This window comes from Cyprinus carpio, chromosome A10 (assembly GCF_018340385.1).
Source record: "Cyprinus carpio isolate SPL01 chromosome A10, ASM1834038v1, whole genome shotgun sequence".
NCBI classification, from domain to species: Eukaryota; Metazoa; Chordata; class Actinopteri; order Cypriniformes; family Cyprinidae; genus Cyprinus; species Cyprinus carpio.
Genome location: NC_056581.1, coordinates 9,007,278 through 9,032,109, shown reverse-complemented (window position 1 = coordinate 9,032,109; position 24,832 = coordinate 9,007,278). Strand labels below are relative to the sequence as shown.

Sequence of the window (24,832 nt, the reverse complement as noted above, 5' to 3'; positions counted from 1 at the left end):
AGGATCATGTGAGACAAAAGATTGGTGTAATGATGCTGAAAATTCAGCTTTGTGTTTCAAGAATAAATTACATTTTAAAAAATATTCAAATATAAAAGTTTTGTATTTAATATTGCCATTTTTACTGTATTTTTATCAAATAAATACAGCATTTTGTAAGCATGAAATATCTATTGAAAATATTTAACAATCTAAATATTTTTTTAAATCGAAATTTTTAAATGTATTTAAATGATTCTCATTATTTCGTATTTAAACCCAACTGCAATAAGTGTTTTAAGATATGGCATTCAAATTACAGAGTCTGTTGAAACTGTAAAATGGGCAAGTCTCATTACTGCTGTTACTCAGTTTTTTCGAATAGAAATATTTTAAATCATTCTATGCTTAAAACATGTAAAATGTGATGCAGTGCAGGACAGAACCACTAGGAGTCATCATAGATCATACCTGATAACAGCATGTACTGTACTCAGGAAATATTTAAACACACACTTTCCATGTGAGCAGGTGTTTGATATGTAAATACTTTCCTTGCGTATAATTTCCTTCACAGAATCATTTTAACTGCTGCCAAAGATAAACAGAAGCACAGTACAACTACCAAAAACAAAAGTACTGAAAATTTCCAATACATTTTTTTTTTTCACATAAAAAGACAACCAAGGAAATACAATGTAATGAAAAAAATTTTACCAAAAAAAAAAAAAAAAAAAAAAAAAAAAAAACCTGGATCTGGATATATTTATATTTATATATTTATTTATTTATTTATATTTATATTTATTTTAGGGTTTATGTGGAGTGTTTACATTGGCTTCAGTTTGCAGCTCATCATAAGTATACCTCAAGAGACACATCTACTTTATAAGAAAGGACTGAAATGGTAAACATCATCCACTGTCAGAAAATGTTCTCCTCAAGGGTCCGTGAAAGACAACGTCACTCCAAAGTCTTCCTTGTATATGTCCCAGGTCTTAGATTTGTGTGGATTGTCCAGCTCCTCCCTCGAGAGATACATTCTATGACACAAACAACAACACAAAGATTTCAGCTCTCCAAAGAAAAAAAAAAAAAACCCTCCCAAAACTACTTCCAAAAAATCCCACCTGTTGTTCTCAACAAAAGAGGTGTTAAACCAGAAATAGAACGGACAGTCCTCGTAACCCTTTGGCAAACCCTAGACAGAGAGAAAAAAAGGGAGTTCAAGCAACAGTGAACCTCATTTAAATGTTCTGCTGACAACACTTCATCAAATATATGGGTCAATTAAATACTAAAATATTGGAGACTTACAGCACTGGACTCAAACATGACCTTCACATCTCCAGTCACAACAGGCCCTTCCTGTAAACTGATGATCACGGCATTGTTGCCAGTGTCAGGAAACACCTGGAGAAAAACAAAACAAAACATGACATGACGTTCAGAATGACATGGAATGTAGCTACATAGTTTTGGATATGTGTTTAGTACGCTTAAAGTTGCTTGCTTTGCCCTTATTATATAGAACATAGAGAAACATGTTAAACCTGACAATCATGACTAGCTTTAGATACTTACTGCACAGTTCTGCAGATTGGCACAAACACACTGGAAGACGAGCTCTCGCTTCACTATGATCTTCACCTTCAGGTCGCTCCCATTACCCTTCCCTACACCTGAATAACAACCACAGCCATGGGAAAATTACACTGCTTCTATACAATCTACTATGGTTTTTCTTTTGTTTACTTAAAGTGACATTTTTAATTTTACATTGTATGAAATACTAAACTACTAAATATTACATTGTATGAAATACATTTTAATATTGAATATATAATTCAATATAGTATTTCACATTCAATCTATGTGTACATATAAATAATATAATGTCATATTCAATATACTTTCGATACATTGTATGTATACACACACATACATACATACATACATACATACATACATATGTATATGTATATGTATATATATATATATATATCTATATATATATATATATATATATATATATATATATATATATATATATATATATATATATATATATATATATATATATATATATGTATATATGTATATATATAAATATATATGTATATATGAATATATATATAATATTTAATGTAATTTAATTATATATACAAACATATATACACACACACATATAATTTAGTCATATAGATTTTTAATATATTATTCAATATGAATATCCATGCATATATTTATTTTATATTAACAAAAAAAAATCTATATCTATATATCTTTCTATATATATATATATATATATATATATATATATATATATATATATATATATATAATCAATTCAATATGAATATTATATTTAACATTAGTTTAGTTGCTATACAGTACACTTGAAATATATGTAATATATCCATGGATATATTTATTTTATATTACATATATTTCAAGTTTTCTGTATATCAACTAAACTAATGTTAAATATAATATATTCATATTGAATTGACATATATATATATATACTTTTTCAGTTTCAATATATAAACATTTTTGACATAATTGACTACAGGATTGGTTTTTACCTGCGATGGAGTGGATTTGAATGCTCTTTATTTTCAGGCACTTCTGAGGTGGCAGCTGTCGGTTGTATTGGTTCTTCATGATCTCATAATAACTGACGTACCTACTCTGCAAATGCAAAACAAACAGAACATTTATCAGTTAAAAAAAAGGACTATATACATTCACTGGATACCACTAGATTCATGGCTTCCAATCCAGTGTCACACACCTGTGAGGGAGTTTCAACACCCTGGAACTTTGAGCTCATACTTTTATCAGTCCGTCTCTCCCCAAAGTAGTCCAAACTCTCCTGCAAGATGGTTTTAAGAACATTTGAACACAATCCTGGATAAGAAAGGATTAAATAAATGTAAACATGGATGAGCAGACTGTACCTGTGCATTCTCAAACTGGTCACTGTCGATGAGCCACGTGCACACCATAGTCCCAGTCCGCCCTATTGAACAAAACCCAAACCGTTAAACACTTCAGACAGACTTCATTCACAAACAACACTGAAATCCCATCAAACAACAGACCTTTTCCTCCTTTGCAATGGATGGCGATCACATTCCTGGAGTCTGCCGCCATCCACTCCCTAACACACGCTGTGTACCGCAGCATATCTCTGACAGCATTACCAACAGACAGAGCTTCAATCAAACCTCGAAGATGACAACATGCCTGCTAAAAAAACACACTGCAACATGTTTTGATGTTCAGTTGTGGTGGCAGCACACTTACTCGAGTGATGGCACGTTATGGTCATCTATCATAATACGCTCCACTCTATAGTGAAAGAACTTTGGATCGTAACCCTTCTCACCTGAAACAAGACGTCAAAATTAGCCACCATCTTTATCATGCCTTTTTAGAAATAATGAGACTGTAGAAATTATCCTTACTAGCAATAGACAAAATTATCTGATCGAAATCATGAAGAGAATCGTCTACTCACTACAGAGATTAAACACCTTGTAGTGATCCAGATGCTTGGTGTCCAGGAATCTAGCGACCTCCTGAAGTGTCATTTATGTTCTGATCATTCAGTTGTTGCAATGTTTTATGAACAATTTAAATATTTAAACTGCTTTACGTGTAATTAAAATGTTCTTAAACATTTGAGTCGTTCTGGTGTCTTACTCTGATAGGGTTCCTATAGAGCGCCTGCTTCCCAGAAGATGGAAAAGACATGGCAATGACTCTTTCTGAAGGGAAAGAAGACCAATGATGAATCACTTTGGTTTGCAAATTAATTCATTTTGAGGTTGTTTATAATGTTTCATGTGAATTTATGCAAAATAAAATAAAATAAACATGAAGATGAAATTAAATGGCTATACAAAAAAAAAAAAGAAAAGACAATAACAAAATCAACCAAACCTGTGACATAAGTGAGGTCCAGATCAAATCCATCTTTCTGGTACCGCCTTTTGTTCTCGGACACCTGTGAAAATTCTGAAAGTTTATTTATGTATCACATTTCATACAACAAAAATTGCTTTACATGAGAGTGAGAAATAAAAAATAAAAATAAAAAACATGAAAAAGGCCATTTCAAAATAAACAAAGACAAGAAAGATACTAAACAGAAGACTAAAAACTAAATGAAAATAAATAAATTTAATTACCAATCAAAAGACACTACTAGTAAAAAGTTTGGAATAATTATATATATATATATAATTTATATATATTTATTTCAGAATATTGCTGTTTTTACTGTATTTTTTTTTTATCAAAACTGCACCCTTGGTAAGCATATACATCTTATGACATTGAAACTGATTTTTTTTTTAAAATGCAGTGCAAAACAGATTACTCTCTGTTTACTTGATTACTAACAAAACACTCATTATCACACTCATTGGCTAAAGAGAAACAATCACAGTTATTATAATGACCACACCACAAAATGAGACAAACAACATTTTCTTGGTGTCACTCACCATTCTCCTGGTAAACTTTTCAATCTCTTTCTTCTGAGAGGCCAGTCTGAAGATACGTACCAGAATCAATATCCTCAGAGATCTCAGGAAAGTCACCACTCTGCAAACACACCATATTAATGTCGTTACACTAATATCATTTTATGTTTGAAATGTGAGCATGCTGGGAATGCGTTGTTAAATCTGCTGTACCTGGGAATCAGGCTGGCTCCGGAGAGATCGGAGAATGCGTAGATCATGGTGACCACCAGGGTAACAACCACAATACAAGCATCTATTATATTCAGTTTTGAGCTGAAATACACCTTGAATCTGAGAAAGATGATGATTGAAGAATGGTTTATCAGAGATTGCTAAGGAATAGATCCTGAATGTGCAAAATAATAACTTTGCACCAGCTTTTGATAATGCTCATACTCTATATAATCATACTGCAGAGCTTGTTTACCATTTAAAGGGTTACTCCACACCAAAATGAAAATGTTGTCATTAATCACTTACCCCCATGTCGTTCCAAACCCATAAAAGCTCCGTTCGTCTTCGGAACACAATTTAAGATATTTTGGATGAAAACCTGGAGGCTTGAGACTGTCCCATAGACTGCCAAGTAACAAACAGTGTCAAGGTCCATAAAAGGAAATTTAGTCGTCGTCAGAATACGCCATCAGACGTGCAATCTGGGTTATATGAAGCGACGGGAATACTTTTTGTAAGTGAAGAAAACAAAAATAACTACTTTTTCCTATAATTCCTTTGTCAATGGTCTCCTCTGTGTCTCTCCATATAACCATATGCTGTGTTTGCTCTTTTGTGTCATCCGGGCGACAAGGATGTGCTGTTTCTACGTGTTTAGCTTTGATTTGAAATAAAACAGCCCATCCTAGTGGAGCTGATGACATAAAAAAAGCATACACAGCATATGGTGATATGGAGAGACACAGAGGAGACCACTGACAAAGGAATTATAGGAAAAAGTAGTTATTTTTATTTTCTTCACTTACAAAAAGTGTTCCCGTCGCTTCATATAACCCAGATTGCACGTCTGATGGCAGATGGAGTATTCTGACAATGACTTTCATACCTTTTATGGACATTGACACTGTTATTTACATGGCAGTCTATGGGACAGTCTCAAGCCTCCCGGTTTTCACCCAAATTATCCTAAATTGTGTTCTGAAGATGAACAGAGCTTTTACGGGTTTGGAACGACATGGGGGTAAGTGATTAATGACAAAATTTTCATTTTGGGGTGGAGTATCCCTTATTTTTGTGCTTGAGTTCTAGGAAACTAGTCCAGAGTGATAAAAACTCATTTGGGGAAAAACAAACCGGAAATGTGTTTCCTGCAGATCATTTCCTATCACGAGCAACTCATCAAGTGAAACACAAGCACTGTTGGTTCCTGTCAGTCTAAAGCATTTTGTAAATGACGTTTGAATTAAGTGACATGAGACGAAAGATGAAATTTGCTAAATTACTTTTTGAAAACGACTTACCCTTCCACATATACACGGAGCACCACATCAATAAGGAAAAAGAAGGAGATGACAAGAGAAATGGCCTCTAGTGCACTTCTAACATCATCACTATCATTGGAAAGGGACAAGTCCACAATGACCAGAACAATATCCACAATGATCAATACCAGGCCAAAAATACTGCAAATAAGAAGAGAAGCAACCTATTATATAATAAAAAAAAAACATAGCCTAAAATCTATTTTTGGAAAAACAGTAAAAGATCACAAACACCTGCAGGACCTATAAAATCCAATAAAATTGTTTGTGATCTTTTACCCCATGGGAGCCTCTTTATGTGACATTCTGAAATGAAATGATCCCACTCACCGAAAACCAAAAGACATCACAAAAGGTGCTACAGTTTTCCGGACACGACTGCAAAACAAACCAGATACAGAAAAAGGCATAAGAAAATGAATCTCAAAATATCACAATGTCACAATGTCAGCTTACTTACTGGTACATGGTGTCCGGATCCTCATTCTCTTCCTTTCCATCATCAATCTGCACCTCTGCCTCCTCTTTCACCCCATCACTACTCCAACATAGATACATAGATAAAAGATACAACATTGCATCATTCTAGAAATGTAAAGCTTACAAAACATCAGACATAAGAGTCATTTGTTTAACACACCATGCAATTCTGCTGGGAATAGTGTTGAATTACTCATTTAAAGTCGGGGGAGTAAAGGTCATGATGCTGGTGAACTGTTAGTAACTTTAATTGAATGCTTTTCACTTACCCATTAACTTCTTTGGAATCTAATCCAGGATTAAAATGCACGGATGTCATTTTTACAGGAAAGTTTTGGGCTTCTCTCTGAAAAACAAACTGCAGTTTATTTAGAGATAGTATATCTACTTGTATATTTTATATATAAATGATAGTTTGCCAAATACAGACAGATGCTGCACTCATACAAACGCTTACAAATTAATCAATAAATCCTACAAACACTTACATATTCATCAATAAATGAGTTATCAATCAAACAACATTGAAAACATTAAGAAGAATTAGTTCTAACAAACCCGAAAATGACAAAAAAAAAAAAAAAAAAGATTTACTTACTTTAGACTAATAAAACCTCAAAGGGTTGAAATTCAAGGTTTCAGAGAAGGATTAAAATAATTTCTGATTAATATCCCATGGATTGCTAATGCCAAAAGTTTTCTGCCCCAGAAAGTTTCGAATCAAGCCCTAAATTAAATATCTACATCAAGAAATATAACAAGCAATTATTTGTTTGTTTCAGTATGAACAAGATCATAGCAAAGGAATACCAGCTTTGGAAAAAAAACGATACTAACCAGACAGAAAGCGCATCCGGGAAAACAGTCTTCCTTCCCTTTGCTCGACTCGCAGCTTTTCTGCTCTCCGAACAGTCACATATTCCTCAAACAGTCTTTCTGTGTCATGTCTCCATGATCGTCTTTACGAGCGGTGACTGTCCCGTGATTTTTTTGTGATAACAAAGGAAGAAAGTTCAAAGGTTAGCTGTAGTTTTCTTATGTCTTCCATCCACAACCACATTCACACACAAACACACACCGCCCCTTTTCTTCACTCCCGCTGCAGCAGACGTAGCGGTTTTTAACTTCCCCATGTGCAGACTAAGTGGACCATGCCAAACCAGCAGTGGATATAAATATTAAAAATTAAAGTCTGGGGGGCATTTCATTGACACGTAATCTGGAGAAGGGTAAGAACACGACCACGTTCTGCATATATTTAATAAACCTTTATTGATATTTTTTAAAGTATATATATGCCTGCATTGCTTATTTTTCTACTTACTTGCGTTTACATTTTTAAATAGCTGCATTTCTAAACATTATCATGTTTAATGCAAATTAAATGGATGGAAGCTTATGTTTGTTTTTATTTTTTAACAAGATTAACACATTTCTCCATTTTTAGGTAAAGAATATAAGATGGTCATGTCACAACTGGTGTTTATCTTGGTGTTTCACGCTCTCAAATGTCTTCAAATATCAGTAAGCTTGACCAGAATTTCTACAGTATCTAGACATTACATGGAAAAACACCAGCCTATTGAAAAAGAGCCAAAAACAGAAGAATAATGTTGCCTTTGGTTTATTGAGTGTCGAAGCTGAAGGAAAAGATTCATAAACTGAATAATAGATTGCTGATCGGAGAATGGAAAGTTATGCATCTGCGTAATCACAGACGCTTCAAGCTAGTTCCCAACCTGGAACTATCACTGGGACACAAGAAGACCTCTGTAAACAACACTGAAACCTCACCCAGCCTACCAAGTACTGGAGGCTCATTATTAGTTCATGACAAAGGTAAAGTTTATACTTTTATAAGAAACCTGTGCACATTGTTAATTTGTAGTTAAGCCTTTTCATTATTTGAAAAATGCGGTATATGGCTGGTGGTATAACAGGTAATGCTGAGGGCTTTCTGTATTTTATGGGCATAGCTTTTTTGAACACTAAACACTGTGTCTTATGTTACATGTTGCTTACTTACAGGTGTCATGCAGACAATCTTAATGGGAGATTTTACAGAGGACTGGTGAACCTGTGTGCCAAATGCAAGAAAGAATCTTATAGGAACAAAGGAAAAAACTTACCTTGGTAAACTGAATAAATACATTGGCTTATCTTTACAAAATATTACAATTTGATATTAAGTAAAATACTATGCTTATTATTATTTGTGTAAAATGGTAAATATAATTATAAATATAGTAACATGGCATGCATTCATGTATATGATTGCATAAAGTATGCATACCATAATAAAGCAGCATCTAAACATACTGAAAGTCTTGACTGAGATTCTGAATCTGCATCAAACTCTTTTTCTCTTACATAGTGTATCTTTAACATGGCTGACAGTAAAAGAAACATTCATAAAATAAATCCATAATTACTGTACTGTATGTATTTTCATCCATTCTCCAAAAACCTGAGAATTTCCGTTTTCCAGTGTACAAACAAATCCATATGTGTACAAAATATTTTTTGTGATATGGATACTGTCCATGTCCATGACGGTGGTTTGCAAAAGAGCAAAACATTTTTCAAATTAATAGTAAAAACCCCATAAATAAAACAAAGTCGATCATAGGCTTCATTTGAAGTTTTGAAAACATTAATATGAAACAAAGAGCTTACAAAAGCTGATATGCATGTGTACACAGAGCAAAATAACCTCCTACTATTAAATACAAGTGCTTCACTCTATTAAGACTTTTATTTTGAAGTTTGAGTTTGCTTTAGCAGAATGCAGGAAGCTCCCTGAAATGCAGGTTTGATCAGGTGAGTTTATGAATAGTCAGAACTTCTACTCCATTATCCTCACCCAAGTATCCAGAAATGTCCATCATGTGCTGCTCTGACTCTGTGAGACTATATGGGGAGTTGCTGTAGTCTGCAGAGAGAGCAAGGCTGCGACAGCGTCCCCTGCGCTGTTCTGAGGTAGAAAATGTGGAACTGCGTTGTCTTTGGCCAGTAGATGAATTAGCCTCTCGTAGCTTCCTAGCTAGTATGTTCCTCTGGATGGGAGAGGGACCTCTTCTGCTCCAGTTCTGTTCTGCCTGTTCAGCTTGGTCCAGTGCAGAAGATGGGCTTCGAGCCATGCGATGACGATCCATCAAGGGCTCTTTTGTTGGTGTCACTGGAACTGAATCTTTCAAGTTTGACTGAGATGGGGAAGTGTCAAACCATGGTCTTCTCCTGTGGTCCACTGAGCTATCAGTTATTCTAGGACTGGAACAAGACCAGACCTCAAGTTCAGGAAGTGTATGCTCCCAGGGTCTACTTCTACAGCTCCCCTCTGGTAGCTGGCGAGGAGTCACCTGGGTCATGCTTCTTTCCCGGTAGGGTCGAGATAGGAGCAGCTGCTTTTGGTTGTTCTCGTGGAAGCTTGAAGTTCTCCTGAAGTTGGGATTCTTGGAGTACGGCATTCTACTGCGCTCTACCATCTCCACCCAGTCTGCTGTACGCTCAAGACGACGAGAGCTGGCACTGAATGAAGACTTCGTTGAACTCAGCAACAAGTCCACCTTTTGTCTGTCTGATAAAGCGTTGTTTTTGGAAGGCCATGTGGGTTCTGGAAAGGGAGACCTTATGCGGAAGTGACTGCTGCTTGACTCTTCTGGGCTGTCAAGTTCCTGGAGCACTGGAGTTAGACCAGTAGGGGTTGAAGCCATTGCCTCTAACATGGTGTTGTCGACTGGACTCTGGGACACATGGTAGACTTGAGTGGCCTCTTTTAAGCCCTTCTTCTTCATCTCCTTGAGCTGCTGTTGAGCCAAGCGGTAGCCAAAAATAGGGGGAAGAACAATTTGGCCAGAAGGAGACATCCTATCTGGGTCTTGAGAAAGGGGAAGAGGAAGGGACATGCTCTGTTGACGAGCCAACACACCTCGGTCCGAAGGTCCTTGCTTTGCAGGCAAGGTAAGTCCCTTCTGGAGGGGAGCTGCCTGGAGACTTTCTGAGAAACTGGGTCTCTGCATGCTGTGACCATAGATAGAAGCCTCATCAGAGTTCTTCCGACCGCTGGGAGAGTGCAGAGAGCCACGGTGCATGGAGCTGCACTTTGGAGCACGGCAGAGTTTTCTCCACACTGTGATAAAGATGGTGGCCAGGATCACAGCCAGGCACAGGGAGATCCCAGCCACTACCACTAAATTCCCAGTTAGGAGAGAGTTCACAGCTGGCGGAGGTGTGAGGGGTGGAGGCAGGAGCTCCTCTACATAAAGAAAAAACAGAATGGAGTTTATTCTGAAATAATTTGTTCTGACAACAAAAAATTAAATAGATGAAAACAGTAAAATGTTTACCAGTGCAATCTTCTAGCGAACAGTGTGACTGCTCCCTAACCATGCCAGTGCATTGGATCCCACCACTAGAGGGCAGCAGACATTCACGAACACGCTCTCGCACCCCTTCCCCACATGTCACACTGCAACCACTCCATGGCTCCCATGGTCCCCACATTCCTTTAGAGCAATGATACAGTATTACGGAGAAAAAAATATATATATCATGCATACACACACCTTAAGCAGCATTAGTAAATAGATTTTGTCTCAGGAAAATGTAAATAATGCTGGAGTGTCAAAATCCTTGCTAAGATGCCAAGGTGTTGCTAAGGCATTTCCAGAGTGCTCTGGATAACTGTTAGCTGGTTGCAATACCATGTTTAATAATTTGGGTTAGAGGTTAGGGCAGGGGTATCCAATGCTCATCCTGGAGGGCCACCTTCCTGCAGAGTTTAGCTCAAACACCTGCCAAGAAGTTTCTAGTGATCCTGAAGATCTAGATTAGCTTGTTCAGGAGAAATTTATTAGGGCTGGAGGTAAACTTGGTTAGAAAGTGGCCCTTCAGAAGTAGGATTGGACACCGCTGGGTTAGGGGTCGTGAGTTAGGGGTTCAAATCAGGGTTAGGGGTTTAAATCACTAATCCTAAGTATAAACAACAGAAATAGTGATAAATGCCTTAATATTCAACACTACATAGTGAAATTACCAAATTAATTAGCAAATAAAAATAATTAGCAAAGTTTGCTTTTCAGTTATATTCAACCTAGTGTAATTCTGTCAGGCCTTAAACATAAAACTAAGAAATAAACAAAACTGGTGCTGATTCCAGATCAAATAAGCTGTTTTGTACATGCTTAACAGATAAAAGCAGACTCACGTGTATGTCTTTGCACAATCACACAGGTGTGTGTTAAACTGGGAGCCTTACTGTAGACAGGTGTGAAATGGAAGCAATACTTATTCCTGCCGGGGTCAAAGATGGAGCAGTTAAACTCAGTCTCATTCTCAGCTTGCGTGAGGAAATTGAAGGCCAGGTGAGAGGGAGTAGCCATGTCATTATTCTCTTCTTTATAAAGCAGAACCTTTCCATTTGTAACTGTACAGGGAGGAGCGATTCGGCGAACAGACACGGCTCCCTCACAGCCACTTTTGTAAATGTTATCCACAAGAAGCTTGTAGGAGAAGATGCTGGACAGATAAAGAGGACCAGAGGATATGATGTCTTGCTGGGTGTGAGGGGATTTTAGGGAAATCTGGATGAAGCCACGCTCTGTCAGAGGGGATGCACATGGCATCTCCACATGTTGTGACCTAAGTACTTTAATATTGTGTCTTAACCGGTTCTGCACCTTCTCAATGGTGTTCCTCCCTATCTGGACTTGTTCCACGTAACTGACATCAAGGAAGAGAGTTGAAGCTATGTTGCTAGAACAAGGATGGAAGTTGTCGTTAGTGTACACTCCAATCCTAAAGTCATTAGAACTCCGGTTGTTGCTGCCACGATCCACAGCCAGGTGAAAGGTGGGCCAAAATACATGTAGAACTGGACTCCACCACCAGAGGGCACTCATGTTAGACACAGCAAGGCTGTGCGTCTGCTCCAGTCTGAATCTGAAATTACCTGCATACAGGAAGCAAGAGCAGTTGAACTCCAGTGACCCTTCTGACTGGTTAAAGGGAAGCGACCTGTAGAGTACTCTAACATTCCTGTCGATGTCAATCAATGACACTGTCAGCCTGTTGTCGGTGAAGTTGCTTTCAGAGCTGTAATCCACAAACACACTGGCATTGCTCAAAGCGATGTGCATTGATGGCCAGAGATGGATACCAGCCATGGCTTTAAAAGAAAGAATATATAAATAAAAATTGATTAGTACACCTAAAGCTTAGGAGGCAAATTTAATGAGCAGTTTGTATCTGTGCTATTACCATGGTCCATTAAGTAGCATAACATGACCAGGAGTGAAATGTTAGTGATTCTTCACCATGCAAAACTCACTGGCACAGTGTAAGGGTGGATGGTTTTCTTTAGCTATGTGTTTGCAAAAGGATTCTGAGTGGTTGTTAGCATGTTGCTATGCAGTTACAAGTCTACCCCTTTTATTTTCAGCTAAGGAAAAACACAGTCTTATCACTAAAACATTATAAGACTGCCAACTACAGGCCTGGAAGAAATTTCACAGCATTTCTTCCTTTTCTTTTTGGCTTTATTGCCACATTTATTGACAGTGACTACTGTATGTAGGACAGGAAGTAATGTGGAGATAAGGAAGAAACAATCTTTAAAATACATAAACCACCGCCACTAAATGCACCACAGACTATCGTGACAGAGCACATATGCCAACCACTGTTTTTTTTTTTCAGACATGGATTAGACCTCATGGTTAGACCTCTCTGATATTACTGTAGATTTGCACATTTAAGGTTGTGCCTTTTGAGCCAGATGAAAATACTGTTATACTACTTAATAATAATGCAACACTGAAACACATAAGTTATCAGGTTAATTTGTCACGTTTTAGACAAGTTCTACAGCTGTATAGTACTGTTGTCTGTTCCTGCAGTATGAGAACTTGAGGAGGCTTTATGATTTACAAATGCTGCATGTGTGGGTCACTTCCTGCAGAAAAAACAAATGCATCCAGGGGAAGAGAGCTCAGGAAAAGTCAGTGACCCTCCCTTCCCCCTCCCTCCATTTTCCTCTCCAACTGAACCCGATTCACTACGGTGCACTTGAAACTATGCCAGTCACTGACCTTCATTTAAACTCTATTTTGTATGAGAATCAGAAAAGTTGGATTATATAACAGAACATTTGTGTGGCTGTCATGATTCCTGCGGATGCAATGAGAATTAAATGGTTTTACGTAATACACCTGTTACATTGCAGATTTGGAGTTCCCTTCCTTGCCACAGTCACCTATGGTTTGCACATTCTGCTGGGCATTAAGGCATGATTTTCTATTAAGCTGAAGGCATAAGGCATGCAAAAAATTTTACTTGACTAAGTTCCAAGACAAACTGTTCTTTAAAATGTAAGGACATCTTCTCACCAAATCCCATCAGGAAGAGCAGCACAAATGGTGTCACTGTAGGGAAACCCTGTGTCATTCCGACTTCTGCTGCCTGTTATCTTTCTTTGTCCACATTACCCCAATCCACTTTTATTCACTCTGTCCTGAGACAGACACAATTCAATCAGACATAAGAGGTGAATTAAATACATTTATTCTACCTCCATACCACACTTATTTGTTTTGGCAGTCACCTGCCTCTTTCATTGGACTATCGATCTATAAGGTGGAAATATGAATTTGAATATCTTCTTGATAATCTCACATTTTAACACATAGTACGTAGACTATTCATTACATACATACAATACATAGCCTAAAATTACACTTAATAAAATATAGGCTATACACAATTGCTTTTCTTTCATTTTTAATCTTGAGCAATATTTCTTGCTTAGAAACATTTATGTTTCATTACATTTTTTTTTGAGGCAGTTCAATCTCTATAGAGAATAATATTTAGAGAAATTATAAATATATATTTTTTATTATATATATTTTTATTCAATAAATGTTCTTAAATATAATTATTACACAATACTACATATTATTATAGTACTTTAATTATAAGTACTTTGGGTTTAATAAATGTATAATGACATTATAATGTTGCTGGAACACTAGGCTACATTTTAACACTCTAAAAACGTCCACATTCCTGTTACATTGTTACTTATAACTTATTACTAATGTTTCCTGATATCTGTAATCCTAATCTTATACAAAATAAAATAAAAACAAAAAACAGTCAATAGCTTACACTAAAATGCTAAAATTAAAGGTAAATGACCTATAGAGGTAGATGATAAAAGTATTTTACTTACATATGACATTGAATCGGATGAATACGGTATGTTCTTGTATCCTGGTCGAGCTGAATGGCATCACCTTACCGTGAGTTTTGTTTTTTAAACGTTAAATGAATGAACGTCACAGAGCTACACCGCTCTGAGGCACGCTCCCATGAGCGCGCACTCATGTTTGCAGAAGGAGCAACCGTGAACGCGCATTCCCTTGTTTCCTCCACCGGCTGTTTTTAGAGAAATTAAGTTAGGATGCGGTCTGATCTCCACAAAATAAAAAAATAAAAAATAAAAAAATATTCCATTTACGTATTTGTTTCCTCCACCGGCTGTTTTTAGAGAAATTAAGTTAGGATGCTCAAACATAAATGTCAGAAGTTATTGGTTAATCTTCTGCAATTTATATATATATATATATATATATATATATATATATATATATATATATATATATAATAACACACTAGAAATAATCAAGAAAGATAAAAGAACAAATGAAAGAAAACCCAAAGACAAAAAATATATATATATATATATATATATATATATATATATATATATATATATATATATATATTTTTATATTATTTTCACACAACAGTCCAAAATAAGTGTGGAAGACTTTATGCTTCCATAAAGGGAAAAGTAGATTGCTTTCATCAAGAGTTTTAATTAAAATTTTCTCTACATTCTTTCTCATGTGTTTAAACAACAGTTTGATGCATATGTAATGCACACATATGTTTATGCATTGAATATACGCTGGAGTCACAATATTAACATAACTGATTTAAACAAGAAACTGTCCTTTGCATCCTCATAATCATTTCCGTCATCGCCATTTCATTAAAGGCTGTTAGGCACAGAAAAAAACAAAAAACAGATGCGGTAATGTACGCAAGTACCTTAACCAACATTTATGAAAGACCCTATTGACAAATACAGTGGAAAGTAGCTGCCCACTTGTGTCCAGGTTGAGAGCTAATCAGTTATCTGTTCTGAGAGGGATCGGGGGCCAACAGGAGCTAAGAGCCAGCCGGGTTCGATAACATATCAGCCTCATGCGTCAGAACAGGTTGGGATAAAAGCGCAGACCTTCTACTGAATCGTCTCGGCACAAGTGACCCACTTTTTCAGCTAATAACAATCTGTAAAAGAGAGCGATACATCCAAATAGTGAGAAGGCACTTGAGGGATGAATTATTGATGAAATAAGGAAAAGGCTGTCTCCTGTACCTTTCTTTAGAAAGCAGAACTGACAGTCCCAACAACTTGGCAAACTCTTCGGCTGTGAGGGAGCCTTTATCAGACACCTGGGAGAGGAAAATAAGAAGGAAACCTCAATTAAACCAGATAGATGCCCACCAAAACCACTGCTCTGTGTTGTGGGGGAATTGCCAAAGCTAAAAATATACAACACTATGTACTGATTAAGGTAAATGTGTCACAGTGAGTTTATACAGCACGTGTCTCACACTAGAATTGAAAAGGGGAAAAAAAACTTGAAGAAATTCATTTTTATTAATTTTTTTTTTTTTTAAACAACAATTAAGCAAACTTTTTGTCAAAAATACTCAATAATGCACTTAAGCATTTTTATTTTATTTATTATTAAAGACAATAAATTATATGCTGTAAAAAAATGTATTTTATATGTGTATATATATATTTTTATATATATAGATAGATAGATAGATAGATAGATAGACAGATATATATATATATATATATTTTTGAACATTCCTCTCCTTTACCACATCTGTCTTGGACTCTTCAGGGATGAAAATTTCTAATCTGATACACACTTTGAAGGTGGTTCATTTCATGCCATTTCTAGGAGAATGAAACAGGAAACGTCTCTCACTGTCCTAACCAAAACCATTTAATACAAGACGATGAAATTGGCAGTACAAATTTGTGGTTAAAAGTTTAATCCAATTTCCACTGTATGAACCTGTAATTAAACATGACAGGAAGTTGCTGCATGATGTTTGAACGGCCACATAAGTGATCTCACAGATGAGGGAAAAAGATGGCACGGCACTCACGTTATCTAGAGCTGAGGCAATCATTTCCTCTTCACTGTGGGACTGGAGCTGAACCACCATAACGCCGCTGTCAAATACTCGCAACCTGACAGGGAAACAAAACTTATGTTTATGCTGGTTCCTTAAAGGGACAGTTCACCCAAAAAATGAAAATGACCCCATGATTTACTCACCCTCAAACCATCCTAGGTGTATATGACTTTATTCTTTCAGAAGAATACAAACGTAGTTATATTAAAAAATGTCCTGTCTCTTCCAAGCTTTATAATGGCAGTGAATGGTGGTTGAGATTTTGAAGCAAAATAAACTGCGTCCATCCATCATAAAAAGTGCTCCACAGGTGGCTGATAAAGGCCTTCTGAAGAGAATTGATGCATTTGTGTAAGAAAAAAAATATATATTTTTTTCTTTATTAACCACCGTGTGCCATTTTAAAACTTGGAGGAGCCAGGACATGTTTTTACTTTAACTCTGATTGTATCCATCTGAAAGAAGAAAGTCATATACACCTACAGTAGGATGGTTTGAGGGTGAATAAATCATGGGGTAATTTTCATTTTTGGGTGAACTATCCCTTTAAGAACACAACAAGACATCATTGCTTCGTAATCTAATTGTATGCAACCTAATTGTGGTTTGTGAGTAAAATAGTTGCTTTCTTTTGAAAGGTGGAAAATGAAGCCAACAGACAGAGGGCAGATATGGGTCCTGAAAACAGGAAGTCTTCCAGGAAGTGGCTGACCGATCCCATGCTGACCTCCTTTGGCCTACAAAAACTGGCTTACTCAGACACATCCACATTTGCTCACTTTTACTCACGCAAACACAAATATAAATCTTCACACCCTTACCGTAGAGGAAGCTTCAGTGATTCAAACATCTTGCAGGCATTGACTAAGTCCTCCGGAGAGAGAAGCTGAGAAGAAATTTGCGAGAGACAGATTATACGCCTCGAAAAGATCCATCCAGAATGTTTTTTTTTTTTTTTTTTTTTTTTTACTAGAACTAGAATATTTATGTATATTTTAAAGAAATGACCCTAAATATGACTTTTGCTTACAAAAAATATTTTCCTTACACTTTTAATGTTGAACACATCTTAATCCTTTTAAAAACATTTTTAAATGTCATTATGATTCTTTTTTTAAAGAAATTATTACTTCTATTTAGCAAGGGTGCATTCAGTTGATCAAAAGTGACAGTAAAGACATTTAGAACGTCTTAAGAACTTTTTATTCATTAAAGAAATGTATGATGGTTTCCACAAAAGTGATTTAGCAGCACAACTGTTTTCAACATTCATAATAATAAATGTTTCTTGAGCAGCAAATCAGTATATTAGAATGATTTCTGAAGGATCACGTGGTACTGATGATTGGAGTAATGATGATCACAGTAACAAATTACATTACTCATTACATAATATTATTCATTATAAATTAATTTTAAACTATATTGTAACATAAAACTTACAATATAAAATTTTAAACTTATTTTAAATTGTTTTTAGTTTATTTTTGATTAAAAAATGCAGCCTTGGTGAGCAAAAGAGACTGCTTTTAAAAACATTTGAATAAAAATCTTACCTACCCTAAACTTTTTAATGGTGATATGTTTTTTTTCCCCAAAAAAATATTTTGAATTATTAATTCAAAAATATCATTAGGTTTTGGGGAGTCACACCACATGACATTTTAGAACCTTACTAACCTTACTGTCAATCCTTGGTAAAATTATCTTTCATATGACCTTGATTTGTCAGACAAAAGTTTTTAAACATTAATAATCCATTTTATTACATTTCATAAACATTTTAATATACAGTATATAATTTTAAATAATTTAAACTGTTAAATTCAATGCTAGCATACCCCTGAGATGAACCTGAGAGCTAGTTATACTAAATGTGGCAACATTCTGATAGATGCAAACCAAACCAATGCCATCACACTCGCATTTAAAGTGAGAGATGCTCTCTGCTCTCCAGATGGCTGTGCCATCATCAGCTTCACTCTTAATGCTGCTGGGTCAGAACAGAAGAAGATCAGGATCTTCATCTTACCTCCATTCCACGGGCTCTGTTCACCAAACAGTACACTTCAGTGAGGGCCATCATTCCTCCACGCTCCTATAGAGACAGAATAACAAACAGCAGTAGATGAAGAGTAAGGAAGGAAAGGTATAGTCAGCTGGTTATTACTGCAAATAAGGTGATGATTTTGAGATCATGATGAGCCAACTTAACGTTATCATAATTAATACACAGATACTCACCAAAAAAATAAATAAAAAAAATAAAATAAAAAAAAAAAAAAATAAACAAATAGATATGAATTATTATTTGAGTTGCATAATGAGAAGAAACAGGCCCGCCTTCTGAAATACGGAGTGTGCTGTGATTGGTCAGCTGGGCCAGTATGTGTTGTGATTGGCACCACCCAGCGCCTGCTCGGGAAATGTCATGCCCCTTACCATAGCCGCCTGCGAGCTTCAGTGTAAATACTGCGTCAAAATCAAATCAATTTGAGTGTGATTTAAACCCGGATGATTGTAACCACTCTAAAGGCCTATTCACACCAGGCACGATAACTATAATGATAACGATATAAGCGTCCACATCAGTGAACGATATCGTCTGTTTATTCTAAGTGCACGTGTCTCTGCCACTTTAAACTCTTGAGCTCGTTATAGCAGGATGGATTCTGATTGGCTGTCAATGTTTGTAGCAAAATCGTTCTAAAAAAATGATTCCAACTGTAGTTGTAGTTTTTGAAAATTGATTTCTGTTGAATAAAATATTTCCTTTTGAAGTGGACTTTGAGCTTTGTAACTTTGCAGATCTTTTTTATGCTCAAACAGCAACATTACAGACTAACTAAAGTTGAAAAAGTCAAAAAGCATAATAGCACCCCTTGAAGAATTTTTTTTAATGATTTCGAAAGAAGTCTCCACCTACTAACCAAGGTTACATTTTTTTGTATGAAAAATACAATAAAATACAGTAATATGTGAAATATTATTACAATTTAAAATAACTGTTTTTTTTATTTATTTTAATATATTTTAAAATGTAATTTATTCCTATGACAAAGCTGAATTTTCAGACTCATTACTCCAGTTACAGTGTCACATGATCCTTCAGAAATAATTCTAAAATGCTGATATGCTGCTCAAGAAACATTTCTTATTATCATTGCTGTTTTATATTTATGTGGAAACCATGATACATTTTTTTCTGGATCTTTGATGAACAAAATGTTCAAAAGAACATCATTTACCTGAAATAGAACCCTTTTGTAACATTATAAATGTATTGACTTTTACTCTCTTTCAATCAAAAATCTTATTGGCCCCAAACTTTTGAACAGTGGTGTATGCAGGTGGCCATGCAAATCTGTTCGGTAAGCATTAGAAATATATAAAAACACACAGTTTATTACCTCCAGTGGGGCCTGCAGTATGTCTCCCAGCTGCCTGGCGAGTTGGATGTGGTATTGTGTGCCTGAGCCGTGTGTCTCTCTGGTCACTGGGTTCGCTATACCCATACTCAGCAAATAAGACTTGAAGCGGATAGTCTATGGCAAAGAAAACAAACATGACAAATTTAATTGCAGCTCTACACTAAATATAATAACTCAAAAACTGAGCAAGCCTGGCTATTATAGCCTATTAACAATACTGAGAAATTACAGTTTTATCATGTGAACTTCAAAATTTCTACAGATGGAACAAAACACAGCCACTCATTTTTATATGTACCAAAGTTTTTCCTCGTCTGATTGTGGACTTCTGTAATAACGGATAATTTTCTGTGCAATAAATAATTGTGTCTATTTGAATGCAAGGATGCACTTAAGAAACACGGTGGATGTCAATCCTCTGTGATTTTCAGCTCAATTCTAGGTTCTGTTTATGTCACTGTCTCAGTTAAAAAAAAAAAACAATACTTTTATTCAGCAAGGATGCATTAAATCAATCAAAAGTGATAAAGACTTTTAAACTGTTTAAAAAAAGTTTTTCTTTCAAGTAAATGCTGTTCTTTGGAACTTTCACTTCATCAAAGTACCCTGAAAAAATGTATCACATTTCTACAAAAATATTAATCAGCACAACTGTTATTAAAATGCATAATAATATGAAATATCTCTTGAGCAATTTAGTATATTAGAATGATTTCTGAAGGATCATGTGACACTGAAGACTGGAGTAATAATGCTAAAAATACACAGAAATAAATTACATTTTAAAATGTACTCAAATAGAAGATTTTTTTTTAATTGTAATAATATTTCAAAATAGTACTGTTTATTTTTTACCATATTTTTGATACCAAATAATTGCTGCCTTGCTGAACATAAGACACTTCTTTCAGAAACATTAAAAAAGAAAAAAATCTTACTGCCCCAAACTTTTGAACAGTAATGTGTAAAATCCAGTATTTGATTAATGATTGGCTAATGTCAAATATCTCAGCTAATCACATGACAAAATACTAGTGCTTCAGGGTCTTTAAGCTCACCTCATCTTCTGTGATGTCACCCTGTTTGTCTTTGATTTTGTTGGCAATGGATTTGGAGACCTCCACCATCTCTTTGGCCTGCAGGGAAAGAGTGATTCGCTGAATCAAGACTGATAAAATTGACCATGGCTGTATTGTGCATGATAACAGGCCGACCCACCAGCCTACTGAGTGACTGACCTTTTCCATCAGTTTACTGAGATCCTCAAAGGCCTGAAAGAAAAGAAACATGAAAGAAATGATAAAACACCTCTTTATCAAGGGCTGAAATCACCTGTAAATCACTGGGTGTGCCCACACCTAACAGGATATCCCACCACAGTGCACTCTCTTTTTCTCTTCCATTATAGCTGTGCCAGGAAGGTAATCAGAGCTATGAGGTCATTTAGCATTAAAAACAGGGTCCCGCTTGCTTTCAACATCAGGGGCCCTTTAAAAGGGGGCCATGGTGCCCACTGCCTGATTGTGGCCACAGCTTTCGTGATTATCTCAAGCTGGTATTCCAGTGCTGTATGTTGGATATGACTACCTGTCAGTCTGTTTCTCTGTCTTACCTCAGAAATGTTTTTATCCGTCTCTTTTCTTTTCTCTTCCAGCTTCCGTTCAATACCCACAATCCCCACTGCGCGTGTTCTTGCGGCCTATAGAACCACAGACAGCAGGAGAGAAAAAAATGAGCCTCACTCTTTGTTAAACATGCACGCGCACAAACAATAATTCAAAAACATGCAAACAAATAACAAAGGAGCAGGAAGGAAAGGGTTTGCCCAGGGGTTACTGCTTCAGGGCCACGCTCTGTTCTTTACAAGACACAATCTTTAAAAAAAACAACAACAGCTATACAAATGCTACATGCTAACGATCATATATAATAAATCAACATATCCAAAGTGAAACAACATTTTGTAAGTATTTGAACAGCTTTATGTCAAAAATGACAAGTGGCAAACAACATTAATACGCACTATGAGGAGGTAATAAGCACTGCATCATTATTCATTAACTGAATTAAGAGGTAATTCACAAAAATTCCTTTTATTCTTAAGTGTTACCAGATCCCTAGAGTAGCTAACTGACCAGCGGCCACCAGTATGAATATTTATTTAAGATAATTAATTCTATTTTCCAATTAAGAACAGCTGACAAAGTTGTATCTGGTGATTATGCAACACTTGTGTGTGTGTGTGTGTGTGTGTGTGTGTGTGTGTGTGTGTGTGTGTGTGTGTGTGTGTGTGTGTGTGTGTGTGTGTGTGTGTATGTATATAAGGTAAGAAAATTATAAAGTTAAAAGTTAGTTTTTGCAATTTATTAAACCCAAATTTATTAAATTAAATAAATAAATAATGCCACTAATTTAAATAAAAAATTTATTCTTGCATTATTCCGTTGTTAACAAAATAATAATTATTATTTTAAAAAATACATAGCTACAGTGTTATTGTAAGTTAAAACTAAAATTCTTAAAACAATTTTTGGTAACTGAAATAATGCTGAAATAAATTTAAAAAATATATATAAATATTTGATGAAAAACTTAAAATAGTTTAGAAAAAATTAGATAAAAAAAAAAAACATAGAAAAACAAACAAAAAAAAATACAAAAGTTGTTTTGGCAACTAACTGATGTAAATAACTCGAAGTACTAAAATAATTTATACATATTTCAGTAAAAAATATTTTAGTAGATTACCAAAACTAAAACAGGCCTAAAAATGGTGATTTAATTAAAAATAATAAAGCTAATGTAAAATTAAAGCTAAATAGAAATATTAAAATGAAACAAATTACAATGTCAAAAGTACATAACACAAATGCTAAAACAAACTAAATTTAAAATTAAACTTAAAAGTACAATAATAAAACGTAACCAAAATATTAATAAATATTTTAAAATCAAAAATATACTATTAAATACTAGAATAACACTGGATAGTTATAATAACTGTTTAAGCCATTTTATTTGCATATTTTTATACAATTTATCCAAATCTATTAATTACATAAAAATATACAAAATAATAAAATGTGTTATTATATATATATAAAAACTATTAATTACATAAAAAATATATATATATATATATATATATATATATAAATCTATTAATTACATAAAAATATACAAAATAATAAAATGTGTTATATATATATATAAAAAACTATGAAATTAGTATGAGTTTTAGATGAAATTGGGTGTTGTTCCTGTGGGGATGGGTTGTGAGACAGGTGTATTCTCCCATCGTTTCTGAGTCATCTCTTCAGTTAGACGTCTGTAAAACTACACACCAAACACAGCATAAGTTACCTTACTTACACCTTTCTAACACTTCTGCTCCGTTCCTCTCTAAATGTCCTGACTGCTTATAGTGCATGCTTCAAACTGTAAGCCAGATTTAGTGGAGTAATAAGGAAAATTAATCATCATCATCAGTTTAAATATTTCGGTGACATTACTCCTTAAATTACTGACCTCAATCTGCCCATGTTCTTTGAAGGACAGCTTTATAAAGGAATACTTGCTCTGCTGGTAGGGGCCTGGCTCCTTATTTTCCGGGACAGGATGCAGGTAAATGACAATCTTGGCACTGCAGGTTGGAAAGGTAACAGTTTATTTTTAACATAACTTGGTGTAGTTTCCAATATTATTATGGCATGCTACACATGTCAGATGCATTAATCGCACACTGATGTTAAAGTGCAGTCACCTCTTTCCGATGCCTGCTGCTTGTTCCTCAAAGAATATAACCTGTGACAAGGGTATGCATATACAGCATTCCTACAGAGAAATGAGAGATTTCAGACATTGTTCTTCATTTAAAGCAAAAGGCCATTTAGGAGTGAGGAAAAAAAGAATGACATAAAATTAAAAAAATAGACATGATTTAAGGTAAGAGCAGTAAAAAGATACTGAAGATGACATACATGATTCTTCTGGTCCCTCCAGAGAAGGCGATGGGTACTGAGAAGAACAACCCCCACATCAAGTTTAGCCTGTTAATGAGGAAACAGAATTATATGGAGCATTATTATACACTATCGATTCAAATAATGCATATCTTATAACTGCATTTTGTAAAACCCAATTCCCAGTTCTACAATTTATTTCTAACAGCACGAATAAGCAACATGAAAACGACATCATCTAAAATATACATGTGTTTGTATATACATGTGGCTGTAATGTTTACATCATTGTCAGGTCAGTATCTTCCACATGGTTGTCATTTCATAACTTTCAGTTGAATCCAAACTTAACTATGCAGGGAAAAATACCTTGTCGTCCCCATCGTAAAGTCTCACTCCTCTTTGCTGAATTACTAAGGTTTCGTTCATCTCAAGTAGCCCATTTGTCCAAACAAACCTGTCCATTTTTCTCAATGATATAAAACAAAAGCGAATAACAGAACTAGAACATATGTTACATGAAGCTACAGCTGTTTACTTCCGCCTAAGTGTCCTCTAAAGCGCCTGTTTGAAAAATACTACAATCCCAACAAAACTTCACTCTCCGCGTTGCTTTTAATGTGTGTTATAAAAAGGCATAGAAAAAAACTATAATAACA

General features: G+C 35.2%; 3 protein-coding genes and 1 long non-coding RNA gene across 8 annotated transcripts; 1 reads left to right on the top strand and 3 right to left on the bottom strand.

Moving 5' to 3' along the window:
* Positions 1-440: 440 nt before the first annotated feature.
* On the bottom strand, positions 441-7,566 carry LOC109073626 (phosphatidylinositol 3,4,5-trisphosphate 3-phosphatase TPTE2-like). Of its 4 annotated transcripts, none has more exons than XM_042765052.1 (20): positions 7,331-7,566; positions 7,092-7,233; positions 6,763-6,851; positions 6,474-6,551; positions 6,344-6,391; positions 5,993-6,154; positions 4,689-4,808; positions 4,497-4,596; positions 3,931-3,994; positions 3,691-3,755; positions 3,506-3,566; positions 3,292-3,373; positions 3,087-3,175; positions 2,943-3,004; positions 2,777-2,857; positions 2,568-2,673; positions 1,564-1,661; positions 1,297-1,392; positions 1,110-1,180; positions 441-1,022 (listed from the first exon to the last, which is right to left on the bottom strand). In XM_042765052.1, the coding sequence occupies exons 3-20, from the start codon at positions 6,810-6,812 to the stop codon at positions 920-922; spliced, it is 1,536 nt and encodes a 511-aa protein (XP_042620986.1). In that variant the 5' UTR covers positions 6,813-6,851; positions 7,092-7,233; positions 7,331-7,566; the 3' UTR covers positions 441-919. The 4 variants fall into 4 exon arrangements, with proteins under 4 accessions (XP_042620986.1, XP_042620984.1, XP_042620987.1 ...); XM_042765050.1 differs by having other exon boundaries at positions 6,763-6,839; XM_042765053.1 differs by lacking the exon at positions 7,092-7,233.
* A 26-nt stretch (positions 7,567-7,592) lies between these two features.
* Positions 7,593-8,882, top strand: LOC122146435. Its single transcript, XR_006160988.1, has 3 exons — positions 7,593-7,722; positions 7,941-8,332; positions 8,522-8,882. It is a non-coding gene; the product is annotated as an uncharacterized LOC122146435 (long non-coding RNA).
* A 34-nt stretch (positions 8,883-8,916) lies between these two features.
* Positions 8,917-14,941, bottom strand: LOC109084170 (thrombospondin type-1 domain-containing protein 1-like). 2 transcript variants are annotated; one of them, XM_042765046.1, is made up of 5 exons: positions 14,724-14,941; positions 13,879-13,998; positions 11,700-12,659; positions 10,840-10,998; positions 8,917-10,748 (listed from the first exon to the last, which is right to left on the bottom strand). In XM_042765046.1, the coding sequence occupies exons 2-5, from the start codon at positions 13,934-13,936 to the stop codon at positions 9,310-9,312; spliced, it is 2,616 nt and encodes an 871-aa protein (XP_042620980.1). In that variant the 5' UTR covers positions 13,937-13,998; positions 14,724-14,941; the 3' UTR covers positions 8,917-9,309. The 2 variants fall into 2 exon arrangements, with proteins under 2 accessions (XP_042620980.1, XP_018954411.2); XM_019098866.2 differs by having other exon boundaries at positions 13,879-14,003; positions 14,724-14,940.
* A 415-nt stretch (positions 14,942-15,356) lies between these two features.
* LOC109084171 (vacuolar protein-sorting-associated protein 36-like) lies at positions 15,357-24,792 on the bottom strand. The gene is made up of 14 exons (XM_042765054.1): positions 24,543-24,792; positions 24,192-24,260; positions 23,975-24,045; positions 23,740-23,854; positions 23,460-23,547; positions 21,824-21,912; positions 21,450-21,482; positions 21,270-21,347; positions 20,191-20,325; positions 18,813-18,878; positions 17,602-17,666; positions 16,751-16,835; positions 15,939-16,015; positions 15,357-15,850 (listed from the first exon to the last, which is right to left on the bottom strand). Exons 1-14 carry the CDS (start codon positions 24,636-24,638, stop codon positions 15,769-15,771), a joined length of 1,149 nt encoding a protein of 382 aa, XP_042620988.1. The 5' UTR covers positions 24,639-24,792; the 3' UTR covers positions 15,357-15,768.
* Positions 24,793-24,832: the final 40 nt, after the last annotated feature.

Coding starts and splice junctions, on each gene's coding strand:
- LOC109073626 (XM_042765052.1), bottom strand. CDS start 6,812: ATGACATCCGTGCATTTTAATCCTGGATTAGATTCCAAAGAAGTTAAT. Junction 3,374..3,505: donor CAAGGTGTTTAATCTCTGTA/GTGAGTAGACGA, acceptor GTCTTGTTTCAG/GTGAGAAGGGTTACGATCCA. Junction 1,023..1,109: donor TCTTTTGTTGAGAACAACAG/GTGGGATTTTTT, acceptor TTTGTGTCATAG/AATGTATCTCTCGAGGGAGG.
- LOC109084170 (XM_042765046.1), bottom strand. CDS start 13,936: ATGACACAGGGTTTCCCTACAGTGACACCATTTGTGCTGCTCTTCCTG. Junction 12,660..13,878: donor GCTCTTCCTGATGGGATTTG/GTGAGAAGATGT, acceptor TTTCTTTTAAAG/CCATGGCTGGTATCCATCTC. Junction 10,749..10,839: donor TTCGCTAGAAGATTGCACTG/GTAAACATTTTA, acceptor TTCTTTATGTAG/AGGAGCTCCTGCCTCCACCC.
- LOC109084171 (XM_042765054.1), bottom strand. CDS start 24,638: ATGGACAGGTTTGTTTGGACAAATGGGCTACTTGAGATGAACGAAACC. Junction 21,348..21,449: donor TCAGTAAACTGATGGAAAAG/GTCAGTCACTCA, acceptor CTTTCCCTGCAG/GCCAAAGAGATGGTGGAGGT. Junction 17,667..18,812: donor ACAGAGCCCGTGGAATGGAG/GTAAGATGAAGA, acceptor ATTTCTTCTCAG/CTTCTCTCTCCGGAGGACTT.